At 42.2% G+C, this 22,498-nt stretch overlaps 1 protein-coding gene across 1 annotated transcript in view; it reads right to left on the bottom strand.

Moving 5' to 3' along the window:
- Positions 1-4,599: 4,599 nt before the first annotated feature.
- The window catches only part of LOC129094407 (cyclin-dependent kinase-like 5), a 38,158-nt gene continuing 20,259 nt past the window's right edge, over positions 4,600-22,498 (bottom strand). Inside the window, 18 exon segments of the mRNA XM_054602571.1 lie at positions 4,600-4,768; positions 4,771-4,812; positions 4,815-5,049; positions 5,137-5,298; positions 6,988-7,110; positions 7,909-8,014; positions 9,118-9,241; positions 10,223-10,328; positions 10,750-10,851; positions 11,265-12,297; positions 13,288-13,454; positions 14,237-14,317; positions 16,836-17,025; positions 17,922-18,012; positions 19,375-19,434; positions 20,692-20,812; positions 21,511-21,647; positions 21,741-21,786. Coding sequence (XP_054458546.1) covers positions 4,692-4,768; positions 4,771-4,812; positions 4,815-5,049; positions 5,137-5,298; positions 6,988-7,110; positions 7,909-8,014; positions 9,118-9,241; positions 10,223-10,328; positions 10,750-10,851; positions 11,265-12,297; positions 13,288-13,454; positions 14,237-14,317; positions 16,836-17,025; positions 17,922-18,012; positions 19,375-19,434; positions 20,692-20,812; positions 21,511-21,647; positions 21,741-21,786 — 3,003 coding nt within the window. The 3' untranslated portion in view covers positions 4,600-4,691.

The following is a 22,498-nucleotide window of genomic DNA, read 5'->3' as shown; positions in this document are numbered from 1 at the left end:
CGCAAGTACTGCACTTAAATACACATGTGAGGTACTTTACTTGAGTGTTTCCTTGTTGTACTTCTCCTCCACTACATCTCAGAGGTAAATATTGTACTTTTAGAACAACAGAACTACAAAGTGACAAAAAACGAATACGAAGTGACCCAAAAAAACCACATCCATGCAAAACAGCTGCAAAGAGACCACAAAGTCTCACACTGACTGAGAGACACAAAAATGACTACAATGAGCGCTAAAACCAAATGCTAAAACTACAATAAGACCAAAAAAACCTACCAATTGACACAAAATGACCACAAAGAGACACAAAACGACTACATGAAGAAGAAAATAATTACAAAGCGACAGAAAACAGCAACACAGATGCAAAACAGCTGCAAAAAGAGACTCAACATGATGGCAGCTACAACTACAAAGGGACACAAAATGACCAAAAAGTGACAGAAAACAACCACAAAGAAATGTTAAAACTGCAAATGGACCAACAGAATTACAAAGTGACCCGAAACAACCCTAACCATGCAAAAACAGCTGCAAGGGACCACAAAGAGACACAAAACAGCTGCAAAGGGACACAAATTGACTCTGAGGTTTTGCAGGTCTTCTACTTGTAGTGGAGTATTATAACAGTGTGGTATTAAGATTTTTACTACAGTAAAATGTCTGAATACTTCTTCCACCACTGGTCATGACGTCCATCTTTATAACATGACTGTTTTTCTTTAATGAGGCTCAAAAAATTGTCAATCTGGGAAAGTTGGACATGTTTATGCTAAAAGCGTCTGCTAAATGACTGTAATGTAATGTAATGTTTATGCACTTTTTTTTATCTTAAAGTCTGTATGAGATAAATGTAAATTGGACACAAACAGAGTCAAAACACTATAATAAATACAAATTCTGCAGGTAAAGATTCAAATCAAATGTTTTATTTGAGCTTTACTGTTACATCTGTAAACATGAATATTCTAAAACCGTTAAGCATTCATTTTGTGGGTTTTATGCTCTCATGTAAATGCTCTGCTGAGAAACAAAAAGCAGATAAACACCGACTATGCTACTAATTTGTGTCTGTAATAAAAAGCACAAACGTAATACTTGATTTCATTTAAACAGCTGATAAACATCCTCTGTTATAAATATATTACCACACAAGTAGTCACACATCAGTATTAATATAATACACGGTGCTCCTTCAGCAGAACGATCATCCAAAGAGAGGAACGTATCGTAGTACAGAGTCGTTACTGATGCACGATACACGATACTGTACGGTGATGTCGGGAGCCTCGGGCCTCACACACACACACACACACACACACACACACACACACACACACACACACACACACACACACACACACACACACACACACACACACACACACACACACACACAGTGCACATGATGAATGTGATGTGAGGAGGAATTTACAGAGTTTAGGGCGATATTGCTGAGCCGTACAGTCTCTACAAAGTGCAACATTAAAAAGCTTAGGGTTCATCTCTGCTAAGCTACGTTCATGGCACTTTATCCAGGACAGAAAATAAACAATGTTCTAGTACCCGACTGTGGTTCCATGTTAAGATTCATCATACGTTTTGATCCAAAGTGGTTCAGAATGTGAAATCAGATAAAAAGACACTCTAGTGCAGTGATTCCCAACCAGGAGGAACGTGTAAACGAGGGGTTAAATGGAAACACTTCAGAGCAGCAGAACTCATCTGACCTGAAAATGAGTTAGGTGTTGTAAATGAAAGTTTGTGAAAAGCAATAAATGTATAAATGGATTAAATTGTGACGCCGTATTACATCAGTAGGTTGTAAGGTGCAGTTTTTTTGTGATTTCAACATATTGATTGAGAGAAATAAACATTGGTAACTGTTGACATGAAAACCCTTTGAAAGGTCCAGTTAATGTGACATATGACAGGAAATTAAGCTGATGGAACATATGGCACTGAGAACATAGAACACTGGAGCATAGGACACTGAGAACATAGGACACTGAGAACATAGAACACTGAGAACATAGGACACTGGAGCATAGGACACTGAGAACATAGGACACTGGAGCATAGGACACTGAGAACATAGGACACTGAGAACATAGGACACTGAGAACATAGAACACTGGAACATAGGACACTGGAGCATAGGACACTGGAGCATAGGACACTGGAGCATAGGACACTGGAGCATAGGACACTGAGAACATAGGACACTGAGAACATAGGACCCTGGAGCATAGGACACTGAGAACATAGGACACTGAGAACATAGGACCTTTGAAACATGGGAATACAGGACTTTGGGAACATAGGACCTTCAGAACACAGGACCCTGGGAACGTAGGACCATAGGAATATAGGACTTTGGGAACATAGGATCCTGGAACGGGGAACAAATGACCGTGGGAACATAGGATCTTGGGAACAAATAACTTTGGGAAGATATGACCCTGGGAGCATAGGACTTTGGGAACATATGACCTTGGGAACATAAGGGCTCAGGGAACAAATGACTGTGGGAACATAGGACTTTAGGAACCCCATGGGAACTTAGCACCCGTGGCGCATTGGACCCTTGGAACATGGGAACTTGGCAAACCTAGTGGGAACATAGGACCATAGGATAATAAACACCCAGGAACATAGGAACAGGGAACCCTGTGGGAACATAGGACCAGGGAACCCTGTGGGAACATGGGACCCTGGGAACAAAGAACTTTGGGAACATATGACCCTGGAAACATAGGGGCTCAGAGAACATAGGACCGTGGGAACATAGGACTTTTGGAACCCCATGGGAACTTAGTAACAGTGGTGCATTGGACCCTTGGAACATGGGACCTTGGGAACCTAGTACCATAGGATAATAAACACCTAGGATCATATGACCCATAAGGAACCCCTAGGGGAACATAGGACCCTGGGAACAAAGAACTTTGGGAAGATATGACCCTGGGAAAATAGGACTTTTGGAACATATGAACTTGGTAACTCAGGACTTGGGGAACACAGGCACCTGGAAACATAGGACTTTGGGAACATAGGATTTTGGGAACATAGGCGTTTGGGAACAGAGAACCATGGGAACATAGGACCTTGAAAACCATACGGGAACATTGGACTTTTGGCACATAGGACTTTGGGAAAACAAGACTTTGGGAACATAGGACCTTTGGAACCACATGGGAACATAGGACTTTGGGAACATTGGACTTTTTGTAACACTTTGGGAACATAGGAATGACTCTGCTGGTAACGAGTAATACAACTGTAAAAATTGTCAATTAAACTGTATTGAAAAACATTGTAGTAATATACCCGTTTATATAATCAATAGTGGTTGTGTCTATAAAGAGCTGCTTGAGATCATCTGACAAATTAAGAATAAGGTTGGGAACCACTGCTTGTTCGGGAAAAGAAACTTGCAACTTATGTTGTATACATTTTTTTTACAGTAGTAATGTATTTAAACATTTACTTATGTGATTGAACAAGTAGAACCACTTGGACGTTGCTTAAATATTTAAGTAAGAAACAAATAAACAGACTATTATCAGATAATCACATCCTTCAGTATCAACTTCAGATGTCTGTTAACTGGATCCTTGAAGTTTGCTGGGCAACAATTATAGATTTTACTTATGTTTAATTAATCTATAAGGGCGCTGCAACACTTTTACATTTTTAATTTTAGATTGTGTTACTACCAAAATAATTGTTGGTAAAGTGTCTACATGCAAAAGTTATTATGTGTGTTCTTTTTGTAGTGACCATAGTTTCTTTATTGTGTAATATCTGTTTAAAATATATATGAAAATGAGGATTTACACATAAACTGTGCATGGAAAGTCAGTGCTTAAATGTTGTAATTAATGCATGATAAGGTCAGTCAGAAAACAGTAGCTGCAGTGCTTCATTATGTCTTACAGGGGGCGATGTAGGTCAGGATTTATGTCTCCTTTATGGCACAATAGTGTCTAAAATGGCTGCGTTACAAAAAAAGACACAAAAACCTCAAAATCCTTTAAAAAAAAAAAGAACAAATAGCTAGAGCTATTACTTCAAGAAGAAGACTGCTTTGACAAGGAGGACACAAAAAGCAGGACAGCGTGGACGAAGAGTTACGATCCAGGTGAGATGAACACACTGCAGAGTTACTGACATTACCTCCATCAGAACAACTGATAAAACTTTATTTGTTTGAGAATGCCTTAGATATTCTTAAAGAAATACTACACAGTAAAATGTACTATATTCCTATATTGAATAGAAACAAAAATACTTACACTTAAAATCTACACTTTATCTATCCATCTATATATATATATATATATATATATATATATATATTCATTTATTTGTAATATATTTACTTTATAATACAAATTATAATCAGAATTACAATAGTAATAATATAAAGTCTATCAAACATGGAAGCTTTAAAAAAATGAAAGACGTAAAAAGGCTTTTGGCCCGTTTGCAAGCAGTGTTTAAAAGTGAAGGTTTGGTATCTGTGTGTGTGTGTGTGTGTGTGTGTGTGTGTGTGTGTGTGTGTGTGTGTGTGTGTGTGTGTGTGTGTGTGTGTGTGTGTGTGTGTACTGTTACATAATGGACGTGTAGGAGCAACAGAGGGTAAACAGAGGAGTCTGATCTGAGCCGTGGGGCGATGGAGGAGATCACAGAGCCGTCTCCTTCAGGTCGTTGAGGTTTGGCAGACGAGACCTGGAGGGCCGTCCGAAGCCGTGCCCGTTCTGCCCCCCTTGATGCCCATCTGCTCCGGGTAGGGGTTTCCCTCGGGCGTCCCAGGGCCGACGGGTGCCAGCCGGACTCCAGCTGCCCGGGCATCGGGTAGGCCGCCTGTCGGCTCTTCAGCTGGGGGGTGCTGACCCCCGCGTGACCCCGGCCCTCCGTGAAGCCGCCCTGAGCCGAGGCCGGATTGGGCAGCGGCTGGTAGCGCATGTCGGACTGCGCCGTCTGGTTGGAGGACGAGGACGAGAGGTGCAGGAGTTTACGCAGAGACTTCAGCGGCTGACTCTGAACGGGACAGATGACAAAAACATGTTCAACATCAAACACAACATGCATGAAGAAAATACACATCTTTGATTTCTTGTGACTTACAGGAGAGTGTGAATCGGACAGTTTCTCAGGAACCCAGTCCTTGTCCCGGTCCCGGTCCTGGTCCCGGTCTCTGCTCTTGTCCCGGGTCCTGTGGCGGCTGCTCTGGTGGCCGGAGGACCTGGAGGACTTCTGGATGACCGTGTCCACGCCTTCACTGGGAACCTTTGACACATTGGGTCCAGATATCATTAAACATGTCCAAACTAACTAATGCACGTTGGGTCCAAACATGTAAAGGACAACAAGAGACACACATGGAAACCTCAGAAATGTACGACGACGTATTAGGTTAAAGTGTGGGGTGGGGGAATCATTTACAGAGAAAAAAATCCGGTATTTCCAAGATTACAGCCATAAATTTACCACCAAAAAATAAAAATTTACTACAAAAAATGCCTCTGAAATATGTAGTTTTTTTCTAGATTATTCTTTGCAAATTCATTCAGCAATAACAAAATACTCATGATTTTTTACCCACAATCATCATATTATAATCAGAAACAGCACATTGAATAGAAATTGCTGTGAGTTGGGCCTATTCAAAGATAACAACATACTGATTTAAGTTTTTTTTCTCGTAAATTTATGTTTTTTCATGTAAATTAGCACTTTAATTTCAGAGAAGTTTTTTCTCATCAATTTACCATTTTTAATCTCTGAAATTCTACGTTTTCTCACAGAATATCACCCCCTCCACCGACACCGTTTTTATTTATTTTTAACCTAAAAGGGCGCAAATACGATGGCGTATTCGGGTCATTGGAGTTGATTCTTTTTTCAGAATATTACCCGCTCTTCCAACTCCGTATTTATATTTTTTAAACCTACAGCGGCCCAAATACACGGTCATAAAAAATGTGCTTAAGAAAACAGTCTTTGTGTGTGTCTTGTTATCCTTTACTTGTTTTGATTTACCATGAACATAAGTCTTCATTTATTTTTCATTATGAGCCTTGTTTAGTCTCAAGTGCAGTGAAGTCATTAAATAAAAAATGAAAAAAACAGTAACATGCATCTGGTGCCAGAAACCAAAAGCATCCACCGATCTGAGGAAGAGGAGAGACAACTCTTCTTGATTTTTGATTCAATGGTTTTAGAAATTTCTACATAAATCACATGACATACATGAAGCCTGCATGTTTTAAAATGATCTACTCTTTATGCAGCAAACATTATTTCCCTCCATCTCGGAGTCTGACTGCCTGCTTCCTCCTGGTCCAGATTGCAATTATATTTGTGCTCTGTCATCAGCGTTAACCGCCCTCTGATCATTTCAACAGACTGTCACATATAAATAGAAGATGTGAGGGGAGGAGGAGCCTCCAACACCTGTTTCATTCCGAAGTCAGTTTAACATGTCAAAATGTGAGTTGCTTTTATATTTATTCACTCTTTTGGCTCCTCCAACCTCCTGATCTTTGCTGTGTCATTTGTAATTTGTAAGAGTAAAGCTACGAGCAACCAGACAAACAGACTGATAACATCTCAGGATCATAACATGCTGTTAGGGCTGCGTCTGAAATCACAATCAAACATAAAAATAAAAAAAAAACAGCCAGATCCATTCATGTCACGGTGAAAACAGCCCTGTTTCATCAAATTAACTGATCAGATATTAATAAATAGAACATTTAATACTGGCGCTGTATTGACTGATATCAACGGCACAGATGGATCTGACTGGTTTGTGTTGACAAATCATAATTAGTGGATGAATTATTTCCCCCATTCTTATAAATCGATGAAAGCAAAACCCTTAAAAACAAGATTTAAATGAATCAAACGAGCCGTCTTGATTATTTGTTGTTAATGCATGCGGCGTTAGGTGAGCGGTGTAAAAACAGGATGTACCATGGGAGAGGACACTACGGGGAGGACTCTCACAGAGGAGCTATGCTTTATGTTATTCTTGGGGCTAAACAGAGGGAAAAGATATTTCTTGATGACGGGAGGTCTTCCCTCAGGGACCTGCATCTGTAATACAGAGGAACATGACGGGTGGAACAGAGAGAACATGATGCACACGAAGACAAGAAGACAAGGTAATATAGATCAGTGTGTCTGTGTGAGGTTCTCCTCCACAGTCAGTGTTTCACTACAGCAGATGTTTGTAGAAACAGACAGGAGAACCAGCACGGAGCAGATCAATGTTCTGCTGTGGACGTGGAGGTGGATTTAACCTCTCAGAACACAGGAGGTGCTGCTCTACTGCTGCCTCCATCTGTTAGTTAGTTTGTGTTATTGAGTGACTTTGATGTTTTAAAGAGTAACTTTAGATTCACCAAAATCACACAACAACACAAACAGACTAACAGGTGGAGGCAGCAGTAGAGCAGTAGCTCCTGTGTTGTGAGAGGTTAAATCTCTGTTTGTGTGAATGTAGTCTGGTGTCTTTGTAGAGAGCATAGATAACAGCTTCAGTTCTCCGTCATAAAGGTAAAGAGGTGTAAATATTCTAAATATAGCGTTCTCTTAAACTGATATTGATTCTTTTAGGAGTCTAAAATACGTCCACAGCAGAACATTGATCTGCTCCGTGCTGGTTCTCCTGTCTGTTTCTACAAACTCCATCTGCTGTAGTGAAACACTGACTGTGGAGGAGAACCTCATACAGACACACTGATAAACATCACTACTGTACCTTTAAACATTTAAAAAGCAGAGGAGGAGATACGGTATGTGGACACACAGCTTCACAAACAAGGTATTGACGTCAGAGGATATGTGAATGAAATAGATCATCCAGACGTAGCTCCTTGACATACAAGTTACCATTTGAGATTTTTTCTTTTTCTTCTTCATTGCTCTGAAGAAACCCTGCTTCTCCTTTTCTTTGGACGGCTCAGATGGGTTCAGAACGACGGTATCTGGGCCAGTCCTGAAAATAAACCAAAAGAGCTACTGAGCTGATGTCCCAACACAAAATGCACCATATGTTTCAACTCCCAATGAGACCTGGAGACCTTCTGCTAAAGCCACCATGTCATGTGACCAGAGTGAAATTTACTTCACCATGAAATTGTTTAACAGAGCAACGAACAGTGAACCAATTTGTGTTGAGAACTAAATGTAATGTACGGAAGCCCTGAGAGGCAAGTAAGAGAAAAAACAACTGGTGATCCATTTATTAAGTCTGATCTAAATTGTTCTCTCTTCTGTGATTATGACTTAAAAACAGATGAAAAAGACGTTTTTCCGTAAAAGAAAAAAGAAAAATAAGTCTGATTGTATAGAAGTCTATGAGAAAATGACTCTACTTCTCTCTTGATTTATTCCCTCAGTAAACATTGTAAACATGAGTTTATGGTCTCAATCTCTAGTTTCAAGTCTTCTTCAATACAGCATGATGTTCATTTAGTAAATGATGCTCCATTTAGAGTCAAACAGACCATAAAGCAGGGGATGCTTTAGGGCGGGGCTACACACTGATTGACAGGTCCACACCAGAGACGTATACGGCGTCTCTACGTCACTCCTCCTCAGTCCAAATATGGTCACCTCCTGTTCACTGGGCGACTTCACCCATTGGTATTTAGTATTTAACCGATGGACAGTATATAGGAAGTGGACATAGTCATCGTAACGTCACTCATTTATTGTGGCCTGGTGTTTTGAAGCTGGAGTTCGGCGATTTCGTCTTAACCATCTTGGGTTACGGCCGTCGCTGTGTTGTTTTTTATACAATGAACTCAAGTGACCATATTTGGACTGAGGACATTTATCCGTCGGGAAAACATGAATGCTTTTAGTCTTATTAAGAACTTGGTGTAGTTGTGCACTACAGCCTCTTGTGGCCAAAATGGTTATTACAACAACAAAACAATAAAATGTACCATACAAAAACTAACTTTGCAAAACCGTTTCCCCTGTTCTTTAGTCATAATCGCAAAGTCGCAAAGTCACCAGAATGTATTTCTCTAACTTGTGTCTCGTATAGAAGAGATATTTATTTGTTCAGATGTGTTTAGAAGAGATAATTACCAGGGGTCAAAGGTCGGCTGACGTTTGGAGTGGTTGGTCAAACTGCTGCCGTCCCCCGACAGACCGGAGCTCCGGCTCTGACCTCGGCTGTCGTGGAAGGAGTTGTCTGGCCGGGGAGAAGGGACTGTTCAACAAACACAACAAAGACGTTCATTCGCCTTCCTGACGCACAAAGTTAAATAAACAAATCATGTTTCTTTGTTTCTCCAGTTTATACCGACTATTACAAAGCAAACTGTGGCAGATAACGCACTTTATATTAACATATTACTACTGATATATTCAATATAAATTAACATTTCTCTTTCAAATATTGACATGAAAGAAAAAGAGAAAGTAGAGAATACGATTGTGGTGGTTTTGTAGCAATTTTCAGCTTAAAACTGAATTTATAAGTTTTTGTCCCTCATGGAGAGCATTTCCCTGAACTCAAGGGGTTCTAAGTGTTTGGACCAAAGCATTCACATTGGTTTCTGTCATAATACAGCTCTTCAGTTACCATGGTTACGCTTCACTCACACAATCATCCCCCTTCAGTGTTATATTTGACAGCATTATTGTCACTGTTTCACCCAAAAAAATGGCCAACAAAGAGAATTCAATAAGAAGAATAAAAATGATTCTTATTATTATTCTCCTCAAATAATATGACATATATAATATAACTATAATATGTATAATATTAGAGAGATCTATCATATTCAGTCATTAAGTCATTAGGTTTTCCACATCCTTGGTATCTCCTCCTCCTCTTAAATCACCACAAACTCAGCTATTGTCTATGTTACAGACTTTTATCTCACTTCTAATAGACTATTGGTCCTTTTAAATTGGGAACATGGTCACTAAAGACCTTTTAGCAGACGCATATGGAAATGCTAAAGTAGCTGAGGGCAAACACTAACAGATTAAAAGGTTTTCTTCATACAAACTCCTCAAGAAATCTTTATTTTTCTGTCTTTTTCTCGGGCACACTTCGATGAAAATTGAAGGGCAACCTCAGCCTAAGTGGTTTTATGCAACCTGGCACTGAAATGTCTTGATCTTCAGAGTGTGGTGAAAGAAAGACGCAGCCGGTGATACATATGTGTGTGACTAAACCCACCTCTGTAGAAGCTGCCCACCCTCCTCGGCATGGATTCACTGTAGATGTTGCGGTTCTCTTTGGAGGAGCCCCCGTCTTCTGTTTGCTGCTCATGATATAAGCCGACCTTGAGTCACAACAGAAGAAGAGCCGGTCACATTAAAAAAGCTTTGCATGCCCTCTCCTACCTGAGCTGATGGTACATTCTATTTACCTGACAGAACAGAAAACAAAACAAAAAGAGGAGGCGTATTGATTTACAACTGGTTGTTACAGTAATGAATCTGCAGAGGCCGTTTCTTTTTCAGAATCAAACTGAAATGTGCTCGGATGACAGGCTTGACTGTGCAGTCATTAAGTAGTCACATTAAAAAAGGGAAGCAAAGCACACAGAGAAAATGAAGAGGCATCTGATGCAGAGAGAGAGAGAGAGAGAGAGAGAGAGCGAGAGAGAGAGCAGTTCATGACAGCAGTATCCACCCACATCCTCGCTCTCTGGGAGGACTGGATGTGGGCGGGGGATTGTGGGTGCAGGCAGAATGTCGGACCTCGCTTTTTTGCCGCTGTGTGTGAAAGGAGGCTGTGTTGTCCCGGGTAGAGTCCCTGATTGGGGGTCTGCTGTGGGGGACGTCGGCGGGGGGCTGCTCGCTCTGTTAATGGAGACACGGTGAAGCATGACGTGAGCTGGGCACTGCAGCACAAATACACGCACACACACATGCTTTATATATATATACTATATGTGAATATACAGTATATATAAATATACAGGTAACATGATTCACTGTATATCCTAACAAGGAAGCCACACTCTTTAACACCTGTGGTTCTGTTAATCCCTCCCGCTCCTACAAACCTGTGAATCTGGCAAAAAAAAAAAACTAAACATGATATTTTTTTAGACGCCACCAGAATAAAATGCTGGCTGTTTGTCGTAGAGACCGAGCCAGAGTTATCCAACACAGCATCATGTGGGCTTTTTGATATGATTAGCATCATGTGGGCTCTCTTAAGGCTTTCCCTTTCAGGTGGGAGAGGGTTTGGATGTGGGCTGAGGACTGACCCTGCTCATGTCTTCCTCTCTGGAGGCGGAGCCCCCCGAGTGGCGAGGCAGCGTGCGGTGCTGCAGCTGTGGAGACAGGAGCTGGAGGCTGCTGGCTCTGGTGGGAAGGCCCTGCCCCACCACCAGGCCCTCCTCCGCCCCGTGGGTCCTCTGGTGGTCCCTCCTCACGTACATGGAGTGGCGGTGGGGACGCTGCTGGGAGGAGAAGGGGCTTGTGTAACCCTGGGCGTAAGACAGAGGGTCGTGCGGGGCGGAGAGGGAGTGGGCGTGGCCTCTTTCCACGCCGCTCTCCCCCGGGTCAAGGGCGTCCGCCGACTTGGCGTCCTCTGAGGACTTGTGTCGGGCAGAGGAGCGCCTGTAGGACGAGTCCAGGGTGTTGCTCTCTCTCTCTGAACGCGTACTTCCTCTGTTGGCCGTCCCGGGTCCGAGTCTGTCCACCCGTCGGGCTGCCGGGCTGCTCGGCGCCGTGAGGTCCAGGCAGCTCGAGGGGAAATAGCGAGCTGTGGGCTCGTCGGCATAAAGGTGCACATCGTTTAAGTTCCCCACCGACTTGGCGTCGCTCAGTGTGCCGTAGCTCTTGGACAGGTTAAGGTAGGCGAACTTGGAGCTCGGCGTGGAGCTGTGGGACTCCATGTAGCTGTGTCGACCGTGTTTCTCCCCCGACTGGAGCGTGTTGGTCTTCCCCTCCACGAAGGAGTGGCGGTTCTGCTGTGAACGGAAGTTGGATTTGAGGTACTTGGCTCCGGGGCCGTCGGACACCTTGGACCCGAGTTCGCCCTTGCCCTTGGCTTCGCCGGGGCTGAGCAGGTGAGGCAGGTTGCTGCTGGCCAGGTCCACGGTGCACGAGGTGGCGTGGTTGAAGATCTGCTGCTGGTAGTTCTTGGGATGCAGCGTGGGACTGAGGTTGATCGCTGTGGGCATGTTGCCGTTGAGGAAGCCGTCGTTGGAAGGGTGGAGGTCTTCGTGCCGGGGCAAGCTGGAGCACTCTCTGCTGCTGGAGCGATGGCTTCCTGAGCTCTTCCCCGCATGGCTCCTGGGCAAGAGCAGGTAGAAAGGATCCTCAACATACAGGAACTGTACATGAAACTCTTTATTTTAAGCAATCAAATGGAGGTCATTGTTATCATAATCAAATTCAGTTTGTAGATATTAATGGCATCTTATCAGATCCAAGAGTATGCACATGTGGTGTTCCACAGGGATCAATCTTAGGACCACTACTCTTGTAAGTGATATTAAAGTGGTTATTTTTAGATTTTAATTTAAATAAGTAAGTGTTAAGTCCCTATCGGTTGCTGAAGGAGGATGAGCCTATAGCCCACTGATGAAAGTAGTGCAACATTTATTTATTTGCAGTATTATGAACTGGGTATTTGAGGCGACATTCCTGGAAAATTCCACGGTATTACGTTACTTCTAATGCACCCGAACATTTCCTACTGTGTTTTTTTGAAAGTACCTGCCCTTTTCCCCTTTTCCAAACAGTTTTCAATGACGGCTTCTTAGATGGTTTAGAATAGATTCATAGCATGGGCAAAGAAAGAACCCATCAAACTTTGGATAGGATCTGAATCACAGGGTGTTTGGCCTTGGTGGAGGTCTGTGCGCTCTGAGCAATCTTCTAGTTAATCTTCTAGTTTATTAAGTCTAATATCAGTTGTACTGATATTAGGCCACTAAATTGTAAAGACCTGCCCAGGGAACTACTCATGCAAACTCTGGCACATTTACATTAAGGTGGAAACTAAAATGTTGATTAACGTGCACTGTCCCTGGTAAATTAATAATAGTTTATAGGTTGTTTTGTGACGGAATGAAACCAAACCAAACAGGAAATGTCTCCTGCTCTAACAAAAGGCAATGCATTCTGCACAAATGTCATGACTGCTGCAGATAGTGCAGATAATAATCCTCGGGGGAGTTGGTGACTGCAAACAACCGTTCACATTTGCATAAAACATTAATTTCTGTATCTGCACAACAGGGAGACGCATCACAGACTAGCCTCCGGCTCTGTGCCGACCTGCTGGGGGTGGTGTTGTCTCCATGGTGAGGTTTCCTCTTGGAGGAGCGTACAGGTGTCGGCGTGGGCGGGCCGGGCCGCTCCACGAGGCGCAGGGTCTGGAAGGCGTGGTGGTTCAGGCTCTGCTCGGTGAGAAAGCGCTCCGTCGGGTTCAGCAGCAGCAGGTTCTATCGGACAAAAGAGGGAGACCGTGAGTCCTGCAGAACCCCCCCCCCACGAGCATCCAGACCTCACAAACACTCAACAGTCATACTGAGATGAGTCATCGGCATTATCATAAAAGTCAGGCTGCTGCCTTTAATTGTCACCTAACGAGGATGTGTAATAGGATTTGTGACATTTGTTCTCACTCAAATAACCTGTCGCCATAGAATGATGAAAGCAGAATCCTGCATTAATGCACTCAAAAATAAAAGACAGTTTCTGAACCCTGAGTTTGTTTAACTACTATTTATAGTAGCAGCTACTTTTCTCTTTCTCGTGACGACAACAACAGAACCAAAACTGACTTTGCATTTGCAATCGGCAAACACATTCTGTCAAATCGATATCAGAGCCCGACTGGAGGAGTCCTGATTAGAGGTGAGAGAGAGAGATGCCTGTCCTTGCTGCAGTCAGTTCTGAGATGACATTATGTTTGCGGATGAGTCATTTATATCTGCTGGGGAAAAGCGCAAGTGCACAAGCACCACCCACATTCTTGACACGGAGCTCCTGTTTACAGTGCAGCACGGCAATAACAGCAGCGCCGGAGCCGGGACGCCAGCCGAGAGAGGCCGAAGCAGCGAGGAGGCATCGAACGCAGTCACGACATAATAACAAACGCCCTGATAATGATGCAGATATCTGATATTGTAGATGGAGAAAAATGCTGTTTTCATGATAGAATGTGAGCAGGATGAAAATGAAGCTGATAAGAGGTAGAAATATAGAAAACATCTGTGCAGACCTTCAGCAGGTCCAACAGGGCTCCACCGATGATCCCCAGGTATCTACGCTCCAACGTTTGGGGGTGATTCACAGCAGGGAACTAAAACCAGAAACAGCAAAAAATAAATAAAAAACTGTTGCAACAACAAATGTCCAAGTGATAAATGATGGAATAATCACTGCTTTGTGGAAAAGACCAGCGCTATCAGCCACCTGTTCTTTGTTTGAAGAGTAGAGGAGTAATGAATCTGTCTTCATTGAGAGTGAAGTTATATAATAGTTAAAGGGTTAGTTATTGATTTTCAAAAGAGAAAAGAGGGAGCATCATCATCAATAATCAGCAGGTTGAAATGGTCTCTGTACAAATTTAATTTTACATTTATTACCTCTATTGTTGGCCCCATTTTCAGGTCAGAAACTTTTATTTATAAATGAATTGATTCTATTAATCAATAGTTTTTGTTGTTGTAGTGTTTTGGTGGGCTCCTCAGCTATACTCATAATACATCTGTTACTTTGCATGTTAGTGTCTGTCTTACAGTGTTGGACTTGTATCTCTTTTTATTATTTGTTACTTTGCATTGGCGACCAAACGAACGACCCCCTGGGAATTAATAAAGTTATTAAAGCTAAGTTAGCTTGTTACCATTGTATAAATGCCCACACATTTGGACTATGACCACTTCTACTCCTTAAATGTTACCCTGCAGACGCTGCTTTTACTGAAATAACTTTTTTACCACTGATTACTGACTCACACAGTCACTGACTGATGCAGTTTTGTAGTCACGACCAGCTATAACCAAGGCCGAGTCAAGACTGAAACAAGAGTGTATCCAGACCAGAGTCAAGACCAGTGTGAACCCCCACACAACATGACTCACTTACGATAAAAAACCTTATCACTCCTCACATTGATCTGAAAGATCCACATTCCTTTTATAAAACACCAAGAGAAAACAGATGAAGCCCAAGCTTCCTGTGTTAAAGCTGCATTCTCTCTCCTGTCCACCAGGGGGCGACTCCTCTGGTTGTATAGAAGTCTATGAGAAAATGACTCTACTTCTCTCTTGATTTATTCCCTCAGTAAACATTGTAAACATGAGTTTATGGTCTCAATCTCTAGTTTCAAGTCTTCTTCAATACAGCATGATGTTCATTTAGTAAATGATGCTCCATTTAGAGTCAAACAGACCATAAAGCAGGGGATGCTTTAGGGCGGGGCTACACACTGATTGACAGGCCGACACCAGAGACGTATACGGCGTCTCTACGTCACTCCTCCTCAGTCCATATATGGTCACTTCCTGTCTACTGGTTGCAAAAAGGTAAAGATGTCGACGGCCATCTACTAGATAAGACAGTGTTCAGAAAAGAATATTCATTTGGACTCCGGAGTCTGCTCAGGTTTATCTCTTTGCGTAGGGAATAAACTCTATTGCATCGAACTCCAGGCCAAACTTTTCATTTTCATAGAATTTGTGTTTTGACTGTTGTGAATCTGCTGTTTTTTCAGAAGCTGTGCTTTTGAACGTCACACATCTCCAAGTGTTACAGAAAGCACAACGTAGGTGGTGAACGTGATAAAACGATGATCTAACGTTTCTGCATTCACTCACAGGAGCTGAGTGGTTTCTTGCTGCTCTGATGCATAAATGTTTCAATAATAAATAATTTGTATGGTTCCTTCATTCTCCGCTCTCTGCTGTTATGAAGATAATTTTACTGTAGAATTGGTTTTGTTGCCTAAACCTAACTGTTGGTTTAGTTGACTAAATCTAACTGTTGGTTTTGTTGCCTAAACCTAACTGTTCGTGTTTAACGTAATGTCATGTTAAAAAGTCATTCTAAGCTAAGTGAAAGAAAACTGACAATTCATGCCCCTATTCACGAAATCAATATAATGCATTTGGTTACATTACATTACAGTCATTTAGCAGACGCTTTTATCCAAAGCGACTTACAGTCAGTAGTATATTACATATCATTCACCCATTCACACACTGATGACAGGCTACCATCAAGGTGCCACCATCAGACTCTAACTAACATTCACATCCAGTCCACACTGATGGCCTTCAGGAGCAACTTGGGGTTAAGTGTCTTGCCCAAGGACACATTGACTGCCGAAGCCGGGTATCGAACCACCGACCCTCTGATTGGAGAACTACCTTGCTCTCCACTACACCAGAGACTGTGTAGTTTCAACATATGCCTGTTTTACAGTATTTTACAATTGAAAGAAATCCACACATATTTATGTGCTGGAATTTAAGCTCCATACAAACCATTTTTTTCTGCACACATTAAACATGTTTATACCCATAAGTGTCCCAACTTTAAAAATTGCAGCATTATCAAGCAGGGGCCTCATTAGTGGGTATTCATAGAGGGGCAGTATGAAAACTAATATATCCTGAGGCGTGGGCATGGGGGGGGAGGGAAGGACGACCCAGCTAGGAGAGGTAAAGATAAGCAGAGACAGAGAATAAAGGAGGCAAGAAGAAAAAGATGGAAAGAGATGCAATAAGAGCAGCATGGAGGTCAGGGGTCAAGGGTCAGCAGAGCAAAGTGTACAGTAGAGAGAAGGTTTGGGGTCAGCAGAGCGGAGGCGTTACCCGAAGCCCGTGGAAGCGAGGGTTGTTGTAGAAGAGCTTCATCTGCTCCGGCGGCAGCGGTCCCAACACCTTCTGGATGGTGAAGAGCTGGTCGATCTCGCTCTCTCCCGGGAACAGAGGCTGGCCGTCGCTCAGCTCGCCCAGGATGCAGCCCACCGACCACATGTCCACGGCCTTCCCGTAGGGAGCCCTGGGACCACAGATGAAAAGGGAGGTTGGTGATGAAGGTCAGGCGTGAGACTTAGCTCTGAGGCTAAAGCTCTGTCTACAAATATACAGATATTGTCCTCTATGTTTTAAAATAAAGATTCTGTCCACACCACCTTCGATTTACAAACTATCTCCTTCCACAAAAGAACAACTCCAGACGACTCCAAACCCTCAACGATAATTTACTGTAAATACCAGAGATGAAGATTTTGAAAATGCTAAGTGAGCTTATTCTCCTTTGGCGATATTAAAACAGTAAGAATCAGTATAGCAATTTTGATATTTGGTGCTGTGACGAAAACAAAATTTGATTCATATGTGGACAGATGACAAAGGGGAGTTGCTGCTTAGCGTCACTTTCAAATATAAGGCGATGAAAGCCAAAGAAAAAGTTGATTGGGAGTCTCGTTATACGAAATATTCAGACATCTCAGTGGCCTTTTAGGAAAATTAGAATCTGAGGAGGTGGGGGAATAATTTTTTTAATGTCCACACGGATACAAGGGAAACAGAGTTTTAAAAAATGTACACCTAAGAACCAGCTGCATTCTCTCTCCTGTCCACCAGGGGGCGACTCCTCTGGTTGTATAGAAGTCTATGAGAAAATGACTCTACTTCTCTCTTGATTTATTCCCTCAGTAAACATTGTAAACATGAGTTTATGGTCTCAATCTCTAGTTTCAAGTCTTCTTCAATACAGCATGATGTTCATTTAGTAAATGATGCTCCATTTAGAGTCAAACAGACCATAAAGCAGGGGATGCTTTAGGTCTGCGTGTAGACCAGAGGCCGAAACGTAGATGAAAATATATATATATATATTTTTTTAAATATCTGCATAGGTGTAGACATGGCCTAAAACAGTAGCGGACGTACCCTAGCAGGAGCTCTGGAGAGCGATACCATCTCGTGGCCACGTACTCGGTGTAATTGGCATCCGTCCCCTCGGACAGATTTCGTGCAAAGCCTGGAAAGAAAAGACAGAGGGAGGCAATCTTGTATAACGAGGAGCTTTACGATAAGGTCCATATGCTGAGACGCCTAAAAAAGAATGACTGCAGCTCTCTGAACGCTCATTATGGTTCAGAGGTGTAAGTTATAGAGCAGTTGAGTTAAGAGAAAAGCTGCACTAATACAGGAGAGATGATGAGCCCTCTTGGGACACATTGCACCGCAAGCTGGATACTGTTTGAACCTTCTACATCACAAGGGACATTTTTGGCTTTATCATTTTTTAATAATTTTGTCCGTCTTAATGCATAAGGCATAATTACAGACCCTAAAGGACAAAAATGTCCCCATTGAAACCCATTAAAACCAAAATGTTTGAACCCATTACAGCATAAAATCATTCATATTATTATTTTACACTTTCTAAAGCTTTTAGAAAAGTAAACTTTTTACTTTTTTCCACCAGATCAAGTCATGTTTCCTGGTGTCCACTAGGGGCATCACTGCTGTATTATAGAGATAATACATGTTATTCTCCTGGTGTCCACTAGGGGCATCACTGCTGTATTATAGAGATAATACATGTTATTCTCCTGGTGTCCACTAGGGGCATCACTGCTGTATTATGGAGATAATACATGTTATTCTCCATGTGTCCACTGCATCACTGCATTAGGGGCATGTGTCCACTAGGGGCATCACTGCTGTATTATAGAGATAATACATGTTATTCTCCTGGTGTCCACTAGGGGCATCACTGCTGTATTATTGAGCGAAAACATTGTCAATCTTAAATACACTGATACCAATAACCGTCCCAAACTTCATTCAGTGAAAACAAACAGTGAGATGTAAATCTTCTCAGCAGTATGTGTTTGGCCTATATGTCTGTTCTCTCGATGTGATTGGCCGACACACACAGCAGGTCTCCAGTCTCTCACTCCTTCATTGCCAGTGAGATGTAAATCTTCTCAGCAGTATGTGTTTGGCCTATATGTCTGTTCTCTCGATGTGATTACTCCAGTCTCTCACTCCAGATTGCCTACATCATGTTGGCCAATGCCATGTTTTCCGTCCCCCCCACCCTTCCTCTCCGTTAATGTTGTGGCGCTACCAGATTGAACCGGCGTGCGATTATCTCCTTGTTTTCCCAACACGTTTCCTCATCAGCTGAAATGAAGGAGGAAGGATGCAGAGCGGAGCCGAGCACACAGAGCTTTAGATAACGGGATGAAGCCGCCTGCTGGCCCTCCCTCCAGCCAAATATAGGCTCGGCTCAAAATACTCCTTCTCACATCTTGGCCCTTTCTCTTTCTCTTTCCTTTCTCTTGCAGCTCTTCACACAGCGTGAGCGTTTTCATTGATGGAGGTTGCTCACCGAAGTCGCAGAGCTTGAGGACGTCTTCGGAGCTGATGAGAAGGTTTTCTGGCTTTATGTCTAAGAAGGAAAGGAGAGATTGGGGGAGTGAGGAAAAAGCACACATAAGATGGCATCATCGTTACATCATCACTAAACGCCACCACATGAAAAAAAAGATTAAGATTCTCACAGCATCTTTGTAAAAACGCAAAGATTTCCTCTGTGTGAAAATTCACAGATTGTTAGGACAAATCATACTTTATACATCAGATGCTGGATAGCGGAGTCGTATGTGTGTAACTGGGTGAACCACGGGCCATTTGGACGCCGGCTCTGTTGCGTTCAGGCGTGCCAGAAAAGCTCACACGGGCCATCTGGTTCTCCTGCTCCGCTCCGTTACTGATTCACCTAAAAGCTCGTCAGTAGTATGAAGGGGGAATACTACAGACAAGAACATTGTTCTTCATTCACTGGACAAATAAGAGATTTTCTTCTTTCTGACTAGTGGAGAGAAAACATTTTTTTTACTACTTTGTCTGTTTGCGTCTGTAGATTTCTCCTAAATTCACCAAAAGTCACCATTAAATAATGCCTCATTTGCATATTTAAACATAACATTTCAGAAAACTTGTCATACAAAATATAATTGCCTTAATGTCAGTAATCAACTGGTGAAGTTTCATGTTGATATCTATTAGTTATTTTTTTTACCCTATTCACCTGTAGAGTCTTCAACATGTATGTAATTTAACTAAACATATCTTTAAAGGACGTTTTCTCTAAATGAGTTTTTTCTCAGACTCTGATCCAGAAATCTCCACTTCAGTAGCTCTTACATACACCAAACTTTACAGCTTCATTCCTCTCTATATTCTGAAGGTTTCTACAGAGGGCTTGGTTCAGATATCATTCATAGCCTGATTTATACAACATTTAGAACTAAAAACATGGAGAAAATTGATTTTTTTTATGTCTGTTGACAGTATTTTCTGATATATGGAGTAAAACAAAGATATGTCCAACATTCCCTCTGTAAAAACCTTTGACTCTAATATGTCAACAAAATGAAACAAGAATCTTGAACCTGGCTTTATCCAATTTATGTTTTGGAAATGTATGGAAATAAGCACATATTTAATAAGATTATTCCTTATTTGCAGATTCAAACATAATTCTTAAGAAAACTTGTAATACAAAATAAATGTCTTTATGTAAGGGATCAACTGGTGAAGTTTCAGGGAGATATCTCTTTGTTAATTGTTTTACCCTATTCATCTATGGTGTCATAGTTTTCATTATTTGTCCTACAATCAAAGTAAGAAGGTGGAAATGAACCTCGGTGAACGATGTCGTGTTTGTGGCACCAGTGAATCGCTCTGATTAACTGGTAGATGTAGCTGCGTGCTTTGTCGGTCGGCACACCGTTGGGTAACTCCTCCAAAAGCTCCAGCATGTTCTGAAAGAGAAACAAAACACAAACCAGAAGGATGACCTCTGAACCCCAAGAAGTCCTGCTCCTCTATGGAAACAGAACAATCATGACTAAAGTAGAGAGAACTTAAACATGTCTGAAGTGCAGATGCAGTTATGACATAAATCATAAAAAAGAAAAAAAACGCAAGCTGAATTTCTGAGATAGTTTATTTTACAAAAAATTATAAAAAATGGAATCTATATATCCAACATAATTCCAAGTCCACCAATGTTGGAAAAAAAAAATAAAAAAAACTATTTCTATTTTTACAGCCTCTCCTCTCTGCTCTGTGTTCAGCAGCCTGAAGTTCAGTCAAAGTTTCACAGATTTTTAGTCACATGACTGTTGGTCTCAGATGAATCAATCATGTCTTCATAGTTTCACTGAAGAGCTCAGAATTTAATGTTTTTTACAGAATCTGTTTACAGTAAACGGTTTATTTGTGCCAAAATTTTAAATGAGACGTTTAGAATAAAATGTTTTTGATGAGAAATCACAATTTTAAGCTTAGTTTTAGCTACTTTTTCTGATGGAAGTTTTAGTCCCACATGATGTGTTCAAGGACCATCGGAAAGATGACGACCTGACGATAATGAAGTTTTTACAGTTCATGGCTGTGATAAACGGTGTTGTTTTGTGGTGTTTTGGTGTTTAGAGGGTTAAGAGAAGAAGAGGCTTACCTTCTCCACATACTCAAAGACGAGATAAAGCTTCCCTCGTCTTCGGAACGCCTCTTTCAACTCCACGATGTTTTCCTGTTTAAGCGTTCGGAGCATCTTGAGCTCCCGCAGCGTCGTTTCTTTAACCTCCTCATTTTCTGATTGGACGTGAGACAGGAGGCGGAGTCAGGATCATCGTGTAGTGATGAAGATGAAGATGCTGAGGATGAATGTCTTTGTCGTCAACTTACCTTCGCTGTCCTTGAACTTCTTGATGGCCACGATTTCATTGGTGTCCTGTAAAGAAAACAAAACACGGAGAAATCAATCAAACGTCACAACGGCAGAGGACCAACTACCAGGATATATTGACCCAGAGCGCCGTCTGACAGGCAGAGGTCAAACTAACGACAGCCTTTGGAAACAGGGCAGCGTCTGGCATCAGGACTTATTTCCAATAGGCCAAATATTTCATTGTTTTACCCTGAACCAGTCATGTGGAGCTGTAACAATTAGTCAATTAGCCAGATAATTGATTAGTTGATTGACAGGAAATGAAACTGCCGACTTTCTAGCAGAATGATTCTCTGCTGAACTTCAGTGCAAAGAGAACTGGCCACCTGGAACAGTTATGATAAAAACAATCATCAAAAACAATCTCTTGTCACTTATTTATCAGCGTGAGTGACATGAAAAACAATGGGAGCAAACAAAGACCCAATCAGCACTGAGTCACTGTTTGAGACACTTCATCCTCCCTCCGTGAAGTTGTCTCTGCGAGCGACGCCTCCTAGCCCCGTTTCTCGACTTGTCCTAGTTAGGCCTGGTATTTCTGCCTATGGCTCAGAGCCCTGCTCCAGTTCCCCCCCCCTCCGCCAGGAAGCCAAAGGCAGCATCGCTCCACAGCGAGCCCCTCCTCCGAGAGACGAGGAACATAAGATGACTCACAGCAGGGTCAACTTCATGAGCATCGCTCGCTGAGTGAAGGGAGACGGAGCGCTGCAGGGTT

This window comes from Anoplopoma fimbria, chromosome 8, assembly GCF_027596085.1.
Source record: "Anoplopoma fimbria isolate UVic2021 breed Golden Eagle Sablefish chromosome 8, Afim_UVic_2022, whole genome shotgun sequence".
Lineage (NCBI taxonomy): Eukaryota > Metazoa > Chordata > Actinopteri > Perciformes > Anoplopomatidae > Anoplopoma > Anoplopoma fimbria.
The sequence above is the reverse complement of the archived record's forward strand: the minus strand, read 5'-3'. Positions and strand labels throughout refer to the sequence as shown.